At 37.2% G+C, this 16,220-nt stretch overlaps 1 protein-coding gene across 1 annotated transcript in view; it reads right to left on the bottom strand.

Moving 5' to 3' along the window:
- Positions 1-10,459, bottom strand: part of COPS3 (COP9 signalosome subunit 3) — a 41,842-nt gene extending 31,383 nt beyond the window's left edge. Inside the window, exons 1-2 of the mRNA XM_074207628.1 lie at positions 10,253-10,459; positions 5,760-5,889 (exon numbers count right to left, since the gene is read on the bottom strand). Coding sequence (XP_074063729.1) covers positions 5,760-5,889; positions 10,253-10,313 — 191 coding nt within the window. The 5' untranslated portion in view covers positions 10,314-10,459. The remainder of the gene's footprint in view (positions 1-5,759; positions 5,890-10,252) is intronic.
- Positions 10,460-16,220: the final 5,761 nt, after the last annotated feature.

Here is a 16,220-nt window from a genome sequence, read left to right as displayed (position 1 = left end):
TTAAGTCAGCACTTAAAAGTATCTTTGTTTACAATAATTTGGTTCTGATGTCCTTCCTTCAAAATAATTTTTTCTTCTATTCCTAAAATTTTATGTACTAATTCCATTATTCTCTTAAAAAACCAAATAGTATGCTAATATTTTATTCTAAATTCCTGTCTTAAGATTTGCTGATTTATTCCCTTTAAGGATCTACTTTCTTATTCATTGACACTTTCATTTATAATACCCTCACCTTCCTTATCTTCATATCTTAGTTGGACCTAATCCCATTAGTTACAAAATAGATGTTCACTAAGATGAAACTTTTCATTGAGTGTTTTATTTCTTTCCCTCAGTAAGTTTTTAATTTGTCTTTGTCATCCTGTTGACTATTCTATGGTGTCCTTAGTTGTTAGCATACTTCTTTCCCACCATTCTTTTCCCTTCAGCAATGGCAGGGTGAAGAAGGTAAAAAGAAGGAATCTGATCCAACTCAAGTGTATTATAATTGAAGTTGTCTGTTCCTTGTCCTTTGTTCTTTCTATCCTTTCCAATACTACAACCCAGGCTCTGATTCTTACATTTTCTTTTTACATTTTCCCTATTTTCCTTTGATTGGTTGAGATTATTATTTACAATTCAAATTTATTGTACTTCTTATGCCCTTTTACCATCTCCCAACCTATTCTCCACTTCCAGGTTTCTGAATTTAAGGCTTTTCTTTTTTATACAAATTTTTATTGGTCATTTGTTTTTACACCACCTACATATTTCCCATTGTACCCTTAACCTACACCTTCCCATACAGAGCCACCTCTTATAATAAAGAAGAAAAACAGGAAGAAAAAAACAAGGTTCCTTAAACTATCAATATATTTTTAAAGTGTCGTGTTATATACAGTATTTCATAATTATGAACCCCAACTTTTACAAAATAATGGAGGAAGGCTTCTTCTTAGGATGCAAGTTTGGTCATTAGAATTTTACAACTTTCTGGGAGTATTATTTTTAGTCTAATGTATTTCTGTTAAAAGTTATTTTCAAATGGTAAAAACATCACTTGTACAAAAATATTCATAGCAGCCCTGTTTGTGGTGGCAAAGAATTGGAAATCAAGTAAATGTCCTTCAATTGGGGAATGGCTTACCAAACTGTGGTATATGTATGTTATGGAACACTATTATTCTATTAGAAACCAGGAGGGATGGGAATTCAGGGAAGCCTGGAGGGATTTGCATGAACTGATGCTGAGTGAGATGAGCAGAACCTTAACAGTAACATGGGAGTAATGATCAACCTTGATGAATTCACTCATTCAATCAGTGCAACAATCAAGGACAATTTGGGGCTCTCTGCAATGGAGAACAACATCTATATCCAGAGAAACAACTGTGGAGTTTGAACAAAGACCAGGGACTATTACCTTAAATTTAGAAAAAAAAAAAACCTGATATCTTATTGTCTGATCTTGCTATCTCTCATACTTTATATTTCTTCCTTAAGGATATGATTTCTCTCTCATCACACTCAATTTGGATCATTGTTTACCATGGAAACAATGTAAAATTTGCCTTCTGTGGGGGTAGGGAGGGGAAAGGGAAGTGAGATTAGGGGAAAAATTGTAAAACTCAAAATAAATAAAATCTTTAATTAAATAAAAAGAAAAACGTTATTTTCAATTGCATTTGCTATTTTTCTTTTTCTCAGATATATTGACTAAGAAGGTACTGCTTTCTCTTTCCTATGGTAAAGAACTATGCTAACAAGGACACATTCATTCTTTTGTAACAATTTAAGCATCCTCCTTTGTTATAAGTACCTCATATCAGCTCTAAGCAAAACTGCTTTGTAAAAAGCAAATCATTTCTCCTTTGTACTCTCAGAGTCAAATAGCTCAGGAGAGAAAATAGTGGTAGCTAAGTTGCCAACACACACACACACACACACACACACACACACACACACACACACAAACTCACCTCCTACTGATTGCGTATGTCACACATAAACTGCAGTTTATCTGTATCCTGTACTGATTTGTTTGAATACTACTTTTTTTTTTAGGTTTTTGCAAGGCAAACAGGGTTAAGTGGCTTGCCCAAGGCCACACAGCTAGGTAATTATTAAGTGTCTGAGGCCAGATTTGAACCCAGGTACTCCTGACTCCAAGGCTGGTGCTTTATCCACTATGCCACCTAGCCGCCCCTGAATAGTACTTTTTAAAATTCTAGTTATACTACATTTTGTCTATGTCTGTGGATGCAACTCTTTTCCTGGCTCTGAAACTCAGTTAAAAAGTGAAGTTAATGAGGGTTCCAATCCTTCTATACTTTCTTCTATATTTGTATACTTTTTTCATTTACCTCATTTATGTGAAATAGTAAGCTCTCCTCCTTAAGCCTAGTTCTGTTCTAAACTATTGCTTCTTTCCTCTTCTCTAAAACCCAATAAAACAGGACAGAGTTATTATTCAGTTTTTTCAGGCTACGTTATTCTTGCTGCATGTCTTTTGGAATGTCATATTCCAAGATTTTTTCCTTTCCTGTTAAGTAGTTGCTACACAGTGCCCTCAGTCATCAACCTGAGGGAAAAAAAAAGTCTCTTTTGCCTGTTGGTCTGGAGGTGACCTAAGGTCATAAACTATAGCTATCTCTTCATTTCCATATCACCAATATTCCTTTGAACTCAAGCCCCAACTTCATCATCAGGAACTTCATCATCCTCCAAGATCAGCTTTGGTACTCAAATTACCTTCTACCCCTCTTAACTTGAGGGTACATGATGAATTCCTCCCCAAATCTCCATTTAAGGACAGTACCCAGGCCAGCCATCTCTTCAATTACCACTGGGCTCTATTTCTTTGGACTTCTCCAAAGTGGTGCTAGGATACCTTCCCCTTCTTGACTCCCTAGGTTCCTTTTGTGTAGTTCTTCCCAAATAGATTGTAAATTCCTTGGAGATAGGGTCAGTCTTTCTTTTTCTTACCCCCCCCCAGAATTTAATACAATGCTTAGCAGATAAGATAGTAGGTATTTAATTTTGCTAAGTGATTGGAAAGGTAATCTGGCACATGGTTCTGCAGATGCTACAGCTACCTTTATTTTAAGACAGAGATTATCTCCAATATCTTTGGCATTGTCAAAAAGCTTCAACATCAAAAACTAATATGATTTTATCAGTGGAAATGACAAAGAGGCTGCTGCTGCATCCCAAGGACCATGGAACTTGGGTTTTGGCTTGCATTTGTGTGGTCTGATCCCTTTAAGCATATAAGATCTTTGAGACAAGCTCTGTTGTTCTTGACTATGTATAACTCTAATATTCAGCACATAGCATATACATTATAAATGCTTCATTCATTCATTACTGCTTGCTCTAGATTGAAGTTCCTAGGTACATGAACTTCTTTTTGGTTGTTTATAATATTTTTTGCTGATCTGAAAACTGGATTCTGGATATGAGATATCTGGATCAGTTTTGTATTCCTTTCTGGAGAAGTTCAGTGGGTTCTGCTTTGACTTTGCCCTCTAGTTCTAAGAACTCTAGATAGTTTTCAAAAAATTATATATCCCAAACTACAGTATCCAAGTTTTTGTTTGTTCAAAATTTCCAGAGAACTCAATGTCTCTTAAATTATGTCTCCTCAATCAGTTTCCCAGGTCAAATTTTTTTTTATGATAGGTACCTTACTTTTTTTCCCCAATATAACTATGTTTTGACTCTCCCCCTACTATTTCTATAGTCTCATAGAGTCATTCAGTTCTAATTCCTCCATTTGATTTTTCAGGGAGTCTATTACTTAAGCAAGATTTTAAATTCTCTATTTCAATTTCATTTCCTATTGTCCCTTGAAGCCAAATATTTTTTTCCTCTGACTTATGAAATTATTCTCTCCTCTAACTCCATACTTCTTTAAAGTTTGCTTCTTGGGCTTCTCTTAACTGAAAAGATTTCTTCATTGTTTGTTGTTTTCTTATGTTAACTCATTTTAAGCTAATTTATGAGTTATTTCAAATATAATTACTTGCTGTAATGATTTATTACATAATACTGAAGTAAGACTGATTAAACTTCAGTGTCCTCACCAGATCACACACTTTATTACTGAGAATTCTGCTTAAAATAAGTTCTACTTAATTAGATCTTAAATGAAGTTTACTGTAATTGACTGAGTCTAAAGTTGCATAAGATGTTATTTTGTATAAGAAATAATTTTGCTACTGTGGAATATGTATGTCACGGAACACTATTGTTCTATTAGAAACCAGGAGGGATAGGAATTCAGGGAAGCCTGGAGGGATTTGCATGAACTGATGCTGAATGAGATGAGCAGAACCAGAAAAACACTGTACATCCTAACAGCAACATGGAGGCCATGATCAACCTTGATGGACACACTTATTTCATCAGTGTAACAATCAGGGACGATTTGGGGCTGTGTGCAATGGAGAATACCATCTGTGTCCAGATAAAAAACTGTGGAGTTTGGACAAAGTTCAAGGACTATTCCCTTTAATTTGGAAAAAAAAACCCTATTTTATTGTCTGATATTGTTATCTCTTATACTTTATATTTCTTCTTTGAAGATATGATTTCTCTCTCATCACACTCAATATGGATCAATGTACAACATGGAAACAATGTAAAGACTGAAAAATTGCTTTCTGTGGGGGGAGGGAGTAAGATTGGGGGGGAAATTGTAAAACTCTAAATAAAATCTTTAATTAAAAAATAATTTTGCTTAAGATCAATAGCAATTTTACAATATTCTTCATCATTATGATTTTTTTTTCTCCAATTAGAAATCTTTGAATAAAGTACTGGAAAATAATGTCTCAAGTATCTATTCAGAGGTCCTAGCAACTGAACTTACCAGAGGGAACTGGTGATGCCAAGGACAGAATGCTGGAGTCAAGGAGGTCTGAGTTAAAATCCAGACTTAGATATTATTAGCTGTCTGATTCTGAGCAAATCACTTAAACTCTGATTGCTATATATTCCTCAACTGTAAAATGGGGAATATAAGAGTATTTATCTGCAAAGTTATTGTTAAAAAAAAAAGTATCTAGTAGTGCCTGACAAACAGTAGGTATGATATAAACGCCAATTCCCTTCCCCTCACCTCATCAATTACATTCACCTTCCGTTTTCTTTTTTTTTCAATTTTTAAAGATTTTATTTGTTTTGAGTTTTACAATTTTTCTCCCAATCTTACTTCCCTCTCCCCCCCATGGAAAGCAACCTGTCAGTCTTTATTTTGTTTCCATGTTGTACATTGATCCAAATTGAGTGTGACGAGAGAGAAATCACATCCTTAATCACATTCCATTTTCAGAAATAATTTTATATGAAAAAAATCCCTATTTATCAGTCCATATAAAAATGAGGAAATCTGATGAAACTGAATATAGCACAATTGATAAAACCAGGTGCTAGGAGCCTTGGAATCAAGTACTTTTAGAATTTTGAAGAAATCATTCACCTCTCTCAGACTCAGCTTCTTCTTCGGGGAAATTACAAAACTGAATTAAGTGACCACAAAGATCTTACCTACTAAGATTACATGGTTTTGATAAATTCTAACAGTACAGTTACTATAATACTATAATAACATTACTATGATAGATTTGGTTTAACAGAAAAATTGAATTTTCTTTAGATAATATACTTCCTTTCTCATATAAAAAAATAATCCACAAAACTCTAGTTCATAAAGTTTTAAAGTTATCTTAGGGAATAAGGTAAGTTTATATCTATCATAATAAAACAGCACTTACAGAACTGCAAGGACCCCTAAGGAATGCTCCTGTACATCCAAAGCACCAAGCACTGTATCAAGATGGGATAAATTTTTTGCTAGAAGTTCTCCACTTTTGTTTATCAATTCACAAAGTTGAGTCATTTGACCTAGAAAACATCAAATAAAGGTATAATTCACTCATGGTACAGTAAACTGACACAAAGGGTCAAAGACAACATAGTAAAAAGATAAGAAAATAAAAAGTAAACTTATAAAAGTATTTAAATACTAAGTTGTCATTGAGGCTAATACCATAAATAAATGTTCTTTATAGGAGGGAAGAATTTATGACTAAATAAAAGATATTACAAGATATAAAATGGATCAATTTGATTATTAAATTTACAAGTTTTTGTTTAAATAAAACCAATACAACCAAATTAGAATAAAGGAAAAGACAGGAAACAATTTTTTTTAATAACAAGTATCTCTGAAAAATGCCGATTTCTCAAATATATAGAGAACAGAGTCAAATTTTTAAGGATCCACATTATTACCCAATTGATAAATGGTCAAAAGATATGAACAGGCAGTTTTCAGATGAAGAAAGCAAAGTCATTTATAGTCATATAAAAAAAATGCTCTAGGTCACTACTGATTAGAGAAATGCAAATTAAAATAATTCTGATCAATAATTAAATTAATAATGAATTAATAACAACTAACTGAATAATAATAATAATTAATAATTAAAATAATTCTAGTGTACAACACCTCATATCTATCAGATATAATATGACAGAAAAGGGAAACAATAAATGTTGGAAGGGATAGGACACTAGAAGTATAGGTTGTTAACCTTCATTCCCAAAACAAGATGTGTTGAAGTTAAGGTACAGTGTGTCCAATTGTGGCTGCTCAGTCCAATATGAGCTCAGAAGACTCTAACACAGATTGGGTACAAATAGTACATACGAACATTTGGAGTGGAGATATTTCTAAATTTGCACATCAAACTATGCCCAAAGGGCAATCAACTGTGCATACTCTTTGATCCAGCAATACCACTAAGTCTGCATCCCAGAGAGATATTTAAAAAAGGAAAAAGGAGGGGAGGCTAGGTGGCATAGTGGATAAAGCACCGGCCCTGGAGTCAGGAGTACCTGGGTTCAAATCCGGTCTCAGACACTTAATAATTACCTAGCTGTGTGGCCTTGGGCAAGCCACTTAACTCCATTTGCCTTGCAAAAAAACCCTCCAGGCCAGTGCTCTATCCACTGAGCTACCTAGCCACCTAGCCACCCCCAGTAACAAGTGTTTTAAGGTAAACTAGTTTCTAATGATCAAATCAAGATATAAAATATGACTAAGCATTTCAAGTTTGAACCTTTGCTTCTCTAGTTTTTCCTCATAATGTCATCATTAACAGTATTAATCAAATTCATGGGAGAGAAATGAGAAGAAATATAGACCCTGACACATTATGGGAATTTTCCTACCCCTTCAAAACTGACATGAGAGAATCACAAAAAGGGATAGAGTAGAAATATATTCTATAGCAAAGACAAAAAATGGAAAACTTAAGAGTTAGAGAAGTAAAAACATGGGATCTCATCAAGAGTTTTTCTCTTTCTTGAGCAAGAAACAATCAAGAATTGATGTTATAAAACATCAGTTAACAGAGAATGACAATCAACCCACCAATCAAAGGGCATAATAAAATTTCCTATATGATACCCACTGTTGAAGGTCATGGGCATGCACAAATAAAAGAAGAACAATCACTTTTTTCCGGAAGCTTTTATTTTAGCAGGGAGAATAAAAAAGCACATATACATATGTAATAATTCACAAATCTTGCATCAACAATTATCTCTGAAAGAATCATTAATATTTAAATGTCAATTAACCTCTAAACCTATTTACTCATCTGCAAAATGAAAGTTGGAAAAGATGATAAATATGATCCCTTTCAGCTCCAAATCCTTTGGTCCTATGAAGTATAGCTAAATTTATGTCCAACGCATCTACAGCTGAACTGCCATAACAATTTGCTCATGTATGAAGCTAAATAATAACAAAACACCTAACCTTAATTATCTCATTGGACTCTCCTAATGTTATGAGTTGGTCACTGAAATTATTATCCTTACTTTATTTACATCTAAGGAAAATTGAGGTTCAAAGAGAAGAAATAATTTAAGACCATTTTGGTAAGAATTGTGAAAATGGCACTTAAATCTAAGTCTCCTGATTCCAAGTTTAGCATTTTCACTATTGAATCATGAGCCCCTTTTACCATTACTCCTCCTATCTAGGGTTTTGTCCTGAAAGCCTTACCTAGGACATGAAATTAAGTGAGGATATGAAGGAATAAGGCATATTGCCTCTTTCAGACCACAATCTTAATACTAGAAGAGATTTGAGTTATCTAATCCAATTCCTACCCAAATAATGGATCAAATTTACAATATCACTGACATGTAGCCACTCACTGCACACAAAGTCAGTATAGTCCAGTATTGAGGCAATTCTAATTATTCTTTAAATTTCACTGAAATATGCCTTCTTGTATCTTCCTGTGCTATTCTTCAAACCAAGCAGAAAAAGCCTAAACCTTCCACATTACAATTCTTCACTACCTCAAAAAACACTGTCACATCCCCCCTAAATCTTCTCTTCTTTAGTCTAAATATCACTAGTTTTAGGGGTGGCTAGGTGGTGCAGTGGATAAAGCACCAGCCCTGGAGTCAGGAGTACTTGGATTCAAATCCGGTCTCAGACACTTAATAACTAGCTGTGTGGCCTTAGGCAAGCCACTTAACCCCGTTTGCCTTACAAAAAAAAAATCAAATAAATATCACTAGTTTCTTCAATCTGTCTTTGAGGTTAAGTCCCCTCATCTTCCTAAATTATGGCACAATAATGTCAAGATGACCTAAACAGGTCAAAGTGTAGTGGTATATATCATAGAAGTAAATTGTGTTCCACACCATGGGCGATTATCTTCCTTTAGTGATGACTAAAAATCACATCAGTTTTTTGTAACATTGAGCTCACAGTTCACTAAAAGTCTCCCTCTATATTTGTCTAGTTGGTTTTTTGAACTCAGATCCATGACCTTATATTTATTTCTTTTCATTTCATCCTATTAATTTTGGCCCCTATACCAAACTAGCAAAATTGTTTAGTTTCAGCTTCTGTCATCTTATGTCTTATTAGCTAGTATCAACAAGTTGATCTAAGTTATTTAATCTCAATAACTGACTGCTGGGCCAAAGGCAGAACTCTGGGGTAAAATCATTATCCACCTCTCTCCAACACATTAATCAATATTCGGAGAACCAGGTGAACTGTTCTGTCATTTAGTTTATCTAATGCATAAGGATCAGGTCTAAGACTTTGTCAAATTACTTCCCGGATCTATCTACTAGTTAAACCCCCTGACAAGAGAGGAAATGAGATTAGTCTGATAAGACCTATCCTTTAAAGCAATTCACACTTAGCTTTCCAAGGTGAGCACAGTACCTCATTTAAGCCTTTTGTTACCCTTTTAGGACACTATTGTCGCTATTTTTATCATTATTAGGAATTTGAATTTAGGCCCTCCTAATTCCAAACCCAGTACTTTAACCAAACTATGTATCTCTTTAAAGAACACAGGTGGGCTCTTACTAATCACCTCAAGTGCAAAAAGCCCAAAACAAACAAAAAAAAAATTCCTTCCCTTCAATAATTTTGTTTTCGAATTCTGCCAGGAATTCTCTTAATTCCTTAAAATCTGAACTCCATGAAGAACGGCCCCCTAATCTGGGGACCAAGGCACACAGCTGTTGATTCCGAAAAGGGGGCAGGAAGCAGAAACGCATAAAAGCAGAGAAAGAAGCCTTCGGTGCACACGTCCTTCGGCAGTCGCAGGGAGAAGCAGACGGTCCAGGTAGGGCCATAGGAAGCAGGAGTCCCTAAATTCAAACTATATCGTGCACCTTCTTCCCCGGAAGCTCCCAGAGGGGGTAGCGGATAGGACAGAGAGGCGTTCGGCCAATCATGGAAAGGGCAGGGGGACCCCCTCGCCAATCACCGTGCAGGATAAAGGCACGGCGGAAGTCACCGCCCAGCAAACTGTCAAGCAAGGCGACTCTCTGCGAGGGGGACCCGGCCTGGGTGCCGAGGAGAGCCGGGATCCGGGCTCGGGGCCGGGGGAAGGGAAGAAGGCTCGCTCTGCCCGCTCCCCCCTCCACAATGGCTGGTGGAGGCGGAGCCGGGGGGGAGGGGAAGCCCCCCCGGGCAGCCCCGTCTCCAGAAGCTCCAGCGGGGCCCCTGCCGGGGGAGGAGGCTCCGCCGCCGCTGGGCGCGGGAGCCAGGCGGGCGCTGGGAGGCCTGGGCCTAGGGCAATGAATGGAGCTCGGGCGGCACGGCGCCTCTCCACCGCGGCCTCGCTGCCTGTCAAGGGGGGGAGCCCGGGAGAAGGAGTGTGGGCCGGGCCGGGCCGCACCGGACCGGAGCGGGCCGGGAGGCCCGGAGACTGACCTTGAGCCGAGAGCTGCCGGACGCTGTTCACGAACTGCTCCAGGGCGGACGCCATGTTCATCCCGGAGAGGAAGGGAACGGGGAGGCGGGGAGGGGAGAGGGCAGAGGGAGGCCCAGGCGGCGGCAGCTCCTCGGCGGGAAAAGGTTGGAGCTCTGTGAACTAGCAGCGATGGACCGAGGTGGGGGGGGAAGAGCCCCTCAGGAACTCCTGCTTGACGTCACTTCCGTCGGGGTAGGTATCGCGAGATCACGACCGCGCGAAGACGGGCTCCTGTTGTCATAGAAACAGTTGTCCGCTTTCTCAGGAAGGGGATGTTGTTCTGTGGTCTGAGGAAAAGGACTTTGAGGCATCTGCCCGGGGCGTTATCTTAAGATGCTCCTAGATGGAGAGCAGCGATGGACTGTGGGGATGGGTCATCTAGTCCCACCTTCTCCCCCCCTTCATTTTACAGAAAGAGAAACTGAGGTTCATAGCTAGGAAAATTGCACGCAAGTGCTGTTCCTTCCCTCAGCAAAGTTGTCACAAGGCGTACTCCGAGATACTTGTTGATATGAAAACGGTTTATTGGAGATTGAGGACTTTTGGAGTTTGGTTGGGTTTTTTTTTGATATTTTTATTTTTGTCCCTATCAGGCAGCTGGGTGGCAAAGTCGTTGTGTCCCAATGGATAAAGTGCTGGGCCTGGATCTCACTCCCTTCCTTAGTTCTGTGATCATGAGCAAGTCAGTCCCCCTCTCAAAGACTCAAAGACTCAGTTCCCTCATCTGGAAAAGGGGGGGATAATAGCCTTTACCTCCCAAGACTGGCAGATATTTGTAAAGCTTTTGACCAATTTTTACAACACTTTGTAAATGCTATTATCATTATTATTATTATTATTATTATTATTATTACTATTTTTATTCTCCAGACCACCGAACTCTTAAACTGGCTCAAAACCTAGTCCTTCTGGCCTTCTTACTCTCATATCTTATCGGCTGCCAAGTATTTTTAATTCTACTTTCATAACCTTTTATAACCTCAGCTTCCTCACCTATTAAAGGGTTGTTGTAAGGATCAAATGAGATCATTGTAAAGTGCTTAGCAAAGTGCCTAATACATGGTGAGCACTGAATGGCTATCCTCCTTCTCCTTTTCTTGATTACACCTCACTGTACAAAGGTCCCATTTCTTCTGGAATACTACCACAACCTTGTGTAGACATGAATTATTACTTTGTCCTTGTAATATCTGATTACTCTCCTTGCCTCTCTCCCCACTCCAGTCCATCCGCCCCTCATCTATCAAACTTAGGTTCCTAAAATTCAGATCTGCCACCATACTCCTCATCCAATAAACTATATTACTCCTTATTCCCACCAGGATCAAATATAAAAATCCTTTCTTTGGCTTTATAACCTGACTTAGGATCTTTTTTAAAATAAGTTTTTGTATTATCAAACATTTGTTTTTTTCTCCTTACCTACTGAAAAAGGAAGAAAGAAGGGAACAAGAGAAGAAACTGAGAAAGAAAAAAACATTTGTCCAAACATGTATTTGTCATTCTGCATTTTTGACCATCGTCTCTTCGTCTTCCTTTTTACCCCTCCACATACTCTTTGATACAGGGAAATTGGCCTCTGTGTTGTGTCTCCCACAGGGAACATTTGAGCTCCCTGTTCTTTGTTTAAAATTCTCTCCCTAGTTTTCAGAGTTTTCCATTTTCCTCCAAGTCCCAGTTAAAATCCTGCCTTATACAAGAAGTCTTCTCTTCCCCATCCTTCCCCCTCCTTTCCCCCTTAAAGCTAGTATCTTTTTCCTGGTGATTATCTCTAATTCATCCAGTCTATAGTTAGTTTGTAATTGTTTTCATGTTGTCTTCTTCCTCCTTGAGTGCAGGAGCCTTTTGTGTAAACACTAATTGTTGAATGACTGACTTGATTGACTTCCCATCTGTCTCCAGCCTGACATCATTACACATTAGTAATAACTTAACCCTTTCCATTACTGATTTAAGTTCACTGGAATACTTACTGTTCTCCAAACACTACAGCCTTTCTTCCTTTCTGGTCCTTTGCCTTGGCTGTTCTCCAGACCTAGAATCCTTACCTCCTCACTTCCTCCTCTCAGTTTCCTTGGCTTCCTTTAAGCTAAAACTCAGTCTACTTCCTGTAAAAAGACCTTTTGCCAGCCCCTAAACTATTAATTCCCATCTGCTTTGTATATATATCTTCTATGTACCTAGTTATTTATGTGTTGTCCCTGATGTTACGATTTATGCTGGTCATGACTCATCTCTTAATAATTGTTTCTTTACTGACTGACATTACTCCCCTTTTACATTCTAGCCAAACTAGCCTATTTACTGTTCCCTCTATACAATATTGCATCTACTACAGCCATGCTTTCTTCTTGGAACTTATTCTTTAGGCATCTCTACCTTTAGTAAACCTTAGCTCTTTTCAAGGCTCAACTTGAGTGTCATCTCCTTAAAACCCTTGCCTGATTCCCCAATTGTTAGTGCCCTGCAGTGATTGTGTATTTATTTTGTATCCTTGTTTGTCTGCAAAGATACTATAACCCCCAGTAGAATATAAAATCCTTAAGAGCAAAATTTGTATTTTTATCTCAATTCCTGAAATGCAGTGAATATTTAATAAATGTTTGCAGATTGATGGTGGTCATGAACAGAGTAGATTGAAGTATAGTACTAAGAAAATAAATACCAAGCCTAAGCAGTTCAAAGGAAGTCAACAAAAAATATACATTGAAAAAGAAGATAGACTGGTCACATGTAAAAATGAAGGATAATTAATGGATAGTCTGCATACTCCTTTTCCTCCACCTATATCCTCCAGATGTTAGAACTCAAGAAGGCTCCTAGCATGTTGGATAGACACCCTGTGTTGAGAGGAAGACTTGAATAAGATTTGTATTAGATGGACAGACATGAATGAGTTTGCTATTTGTTTTGTTGAAGGGTAACCTATCAATGAAATCATTGGTTTATTGGAACATTTAAACTCTAGGCTTAACTGACACAGAAATAATTAATAATCCTTATTCCATTTTTGTTTGGGATAAGGGGAGCACATGGTGGTGCTGCAGATGGGCTTCCTGAACTCAGTAGAAAATTAGGATACATCTAACTAATCCTCCCAATGCACCATTCTACAAAAATACAGCCAGGTTTAAAAAGAAATATAAGGAAAAATTATAATAAAAATGACTAAAGGTTGAGGCTGAATGGTTTGCAGAACCATAACAAAAATAATTAGTCAGGGGGAAAGAATTTTTGGATAAAGAGAAGAAGGGCTTCAAGACTAAAACCTGCTATAAGGAAAAAACAGGTCAGGAAAAAATCCAGGACAACAATATAATTTTACTTTCTTATACCTCAATTTCCTTGTCTGAAAATTAATGGTATGTAATTTGGGAATATTTGGAAAAATAAATAAAATGCAATCCTTAGTCATCTTGGACTAAGTCATCATGGACTAAGTTATCTTTGAAGGCTCTTTCTACTATAAATTAAGGATACTAATCACAAGTTATCATTTCAAACCTAAACAACATGTATTTTGGATAGACTTTATTCTTGCTTAGTAGTTTTGAAAAAAGAAACTGAGGTCTTTACTTCATCTTTTACCTTTCCCAATAAACATATGAAAAGATAACCAATCTCATAAGGTACTGTATAATACCAGGGGGTACTAAGAAATATAAACATGTATAGGAGTAGTAAGAAGGAAACTGATTCTGTGCCTGTAAATGAAAAATGAAATGTATATAGTTCCCACTTGCTGTTCCAATTGATTTCCACTCAAGAATATTATGCTTCCTATCCTTTGATCCAGCAATACCACTACTGGGTCTATACCCTGAAGAGATGATGAAAAAGGGGAAAAACATCACTTGTACAAAAATATTCATAGCAGCCCTGTTTGTAGTGGCAAAGAATTGGAAATTAAATGAATGTCCTTCAATTGGGGAATGGCTTAACAAACTGTGGCATATGTATGTGATAGAACATTATCGTGCTATTACAAACCAGGAGGGATGGAAATTCAGGGAAGCCTGGAAGGCTTTACATGAACTGATACTGAGCAAGATGAGAAGAACCAGAAGAACATTATATACCCTAAAAGCAACATGGGGGTGATGATCAACCTTAATGGACTTGCTCATTCCTTCAGTTCAACAATCAGGCACAATTTGGGGGTTCCTTCAATGAAGAATACCATCTGTATCCAGAGCAAGAATTGTGGAGTTTGAATAAAAACCAGAAACTATTATCTTCAATTATGTAATTTTGCTATCTCTTATACTTTATTTTTCTTCCTAAGGGTTATGATTTCTCTCTCATATTCAACTTAGAACAATGTATACTATGGAAACAATGTAAAGACTAACAATGCCTTCTGTGGGGAGTGGGGGAGGGAAGCAAGATTGGGGGGAAATTGCAAAATTCAAAATAAAGAAAATATTTCTAAAAAAATAAACACCGAATTTCAAAAAAAAACCTAAAAGAATATTATGCTTCCCCTGGGATAAACAGAAATCTCATGGAGACTGCCCCTATTTTAGATATTGAATACCTCTTCTGTACTGACTACAAGGCAGAAAAACATTTTCCTTTTCAGAAGGCTCATAACTTTCCAACCAACTTTCAATTTCCCACTAGCTGCTCCTTTTGGTTTACATTCCACAAATTTACTGTCCCAAAGCTCAAGTACCCTCTTCTCCATTTCATCTTCCATTTTGTATTGTCTTTTCCCATTTTTAAGGTCCTCAAGGGCAGAGATAGGGAGCCTAACACATAGAAGTCATTAAATTACTGACATGGCTGCTGCTACCTACAAGGAAACTAGAGTCTCTCAATCTATATAAAGGTTAGCTAGATGCTAACAGAGAACTTTAAAAGATAATGAACCCAGGATCTGTACATTTAAGGCAACTGGGTGGTAAGGTGGGTAGAGTACTGGATCTAGAGACAGGAAGACATCTTCCTCAATACAAATCCTGCCTCAGGCACTAGCTGAATGACCTGGGACAAGTCACCTAACCCTGGTTGTCTGAGTTTCCTCATCAGTAAAATGAGCTGGAGAAGAAAATGGCACACCATTCCAGTGTCTGCCTAGAAAACCCCTTTTGGGGTATAGAGTCATGCAAAAAAAGACTATAGAACAACAATTTTAAAAGTTTAGCATTTCCTCTGGCATATTTATAATTAACTTACTTTACTTTCCCAAACTTATATTTTACTATTTTTGCAATTTAATAATTGCCATTTCCTACCCATAAATAAGTAATTGGACACATCTATTTGGTTTTGGAATATTAAAACTTTTAAACTAGAGGAAATATTTCAATTCCCTCATTTATCAGACAAAGAAACTGAAGTCCAGATATGGAAAGTCACACAATAAGTAAACCTAGGCTTTCAACTTTCCCAGTTTCGAGTATTCTCTCCCTCTTCCAGTTACCTTGTATTTATATTTATCTGTATCCATGCAACATTCCCCTTAAAAAGTGCAACCTCTTTGAAGTCAGAAAGTATTTCATTTTTATTTCTGTCTCTACTGCTGCTTAACACAAGACCCTTCACATAGTGAAAGATGGAAAACGTTTGTTAATTGAATTAACAATTCTTTTCCTCTTTGTCTTCATAATGAATTAAAAACATTTAAATCTGCCTCGTCGGTCTTTTATAACACAATAGCTCTTGGCCATGCAGGTTTCAATCTTAGCTTCTTTTGCAATCTCAGAATTCAATCCAACCACTATGCTAAATCTCTAGAGCAAAACTGCCCCCATCTTTTATTGTCAAGAAAATAGATATCTTGGTAAGATCTAGGAGGAATAGGGGGTGATAAAGGGTGGTGGGGTGGTGGTGTCAAAATAGACTCTTTTGGAATTGAAAAAAGTTCTCTATTTACTGAAGGATACAAATTCAAAACACAACTGGATTAAAAAGGTGAGGAGCATC

The sequence above is a fragment of the Macrotis lagotis genome, chromosome X (genome assembly GCF_037893015.1).
Source record: "Macrotis lagotis isolate mMagLag1 chromosome X, bilby.v1.9.chrom.fasta, whole genome shotgun sequence".
NCBI classification, from domain to species: Eukaryota; Metazoa; Chordata; class Mammalia; order Peramelemorphia; family Peramelidae; genus Macrotis; species Macrotis lagotis.
This window is presented reverse-complemented; position numbering and strand designations above follow the sequence as displayed.